This window comes from Mandrillus leucophaeus, unplaced genomic scaffold (genome assembly GCF_000951045.1).
Source record: "Mandrillus leucophaeus isolate KB7577 unplaced genomic scaffold, Mleu.le_1.0 Scaffold969, whole genome shotgun sequence".
Lineage (NCBI taxonomy): Eukaryota > Metazoa > Chordata > Mammalia > Primates > Cercopithecidae > Mandrillus > Mandrillus leucophaeus.
This window is the reverse complement of record NW_012110574.1, coordinates 455506-456934: the sequence shown is the minus strand read 5'-3', so window position 1 is coordinate 456934 and position 1429 is coordinate 455506. Positions and strand designations below refer to the sequence as shown.

Sequence of the window (1429 nt, the reverse complement as noted above, 5' to 3'; positions counted from 1 at the left end):
AAGGGGGACTGGGGTCTGGAGAAGGGTTGGGACCGGAGTTGGACGGGCAGGAAGGAGAAATATCGGAAGGGTTTGTGGACAGGGAGGACTCGCTGTCGCCAGAGGGTGGTAGGGGAGCAGACAGGAAGGACAGAAGGAGAATTTGAGATGAATCACATTGGGAACAAGGGCTGGGGAGGGACAGAAGTGTAAAACATGCCTGGATGTATGGAACCTCAAACCATTTGCCCATTTTGTGACAAAAGTTGTCTAAGTCCTGCAAAACAGAGACATTGAAAGTGCCGTTTTCCAGCCACTGAGAGCCACTGTCTAATTTATATTGGGGCCACGTCATATTACAGAAGAAAATGAGATGTTTAGGTTCCAGATCAGGTGAAAGACACAGGGGTTTTAGATTCTTAAGGACACAGGCCAAGGTAGGTGGAGGAGGAATGGAGGGCAGAAGGTTGCCCATGATGGACAGTGGAGGACTAAAGAAACAGAGAGACAGAGAGAGAGAAATTAGGAGGAGAGCAACCACAAGGACCTTCAGCAGGTGTCCCCAACTGGAGTCCTGAATTGTGCAGTGGATGAGTGACCAAGACGCACGTCCCTGTGGTTGACCACTCACCTAGGGAAGACTATCTTCCCGGAGATAATCCATGACCAATGTTAGATTTAGGAAACACAGACAGCGAGTGTCCTCTGCTCTCTCTTTAAGAAAAGGAAAGTTTGAGAAAGGACGGAGGTCTCTTACCGATTCGAAGGCAGAGGCGGGGCTTTTACAGAGCCAGTCCAAGGTACCGAGGTCGCGACCGGGTCTCTTCAAGAAGTCGGGGGATGGGGTTAGGGGACACGACTCCCAAAGGAGTTCCCCTATCCCAGGTTTCGGCATCAAATGTGTGTTACAGCGCAGTCTGGATTGAAGAGACGACCCAAGCAGGCTTTATGTGAGCTCGCGCCCAAGTGAATAAACAGCCTCACTGCTCACACAAAGCCTGTCTGGGTCATCTCTTCAATCTAGACTACACCTTAACACAAAGTAAGGTTCCTCTTTCATTTCTGCTGCTCTCTTATCTTCTAGCCATTGAATGGGAGATCTATACTGGAATATGCCTGACAGTTTCCACCAAAACATTTTGATGAACAATTGGAATAGGACTTTGTTAATATAGTGGAATATATTTGAGCTTGCATCATGGCTAACTGAAGAGCTATTACGGTTTTTGAGTGGCCACATCACCTTTGTTTATTTGTCTTGTAATAGCAGCATTCCAATTTAGTGAAACAAAAGATACTAAAATCATGCTTCCCTAATATTATCTCTACTGAATAAATTAGTAAGCATATCATACTAATATCCACTGTAATAATTTGGTAGTAAATTTTCTTTCATATTGGATAAAATATCTAAGCATAAATAATTTTAATGTACTAGTCATACTATACA

General features: G+C 44.9%; 1 protein-coding gene across 1 annotated transcript in view; it reads right to left on the bottom strand.

Moving 5' to 3' along the window:
• The window catches only part of LOC105532557 (protein ZNF738-like), a gene marked incomplete at its 3' end in the record, with an annotated part of 32975 nt that overhangs the window by 18811 nt on the left and 12735 nt on the right, over positions 1–1429 (bottom strand). The window contains exon 2 of the mRNA XM_011970724.1: positions 737–896. Coding sequence (XP_011826114.1) covers positions 737–874 — 138 coding nt within the window. The remainder of the gene's footprint in view (positions 1–736; positions 897–1429) is intronic.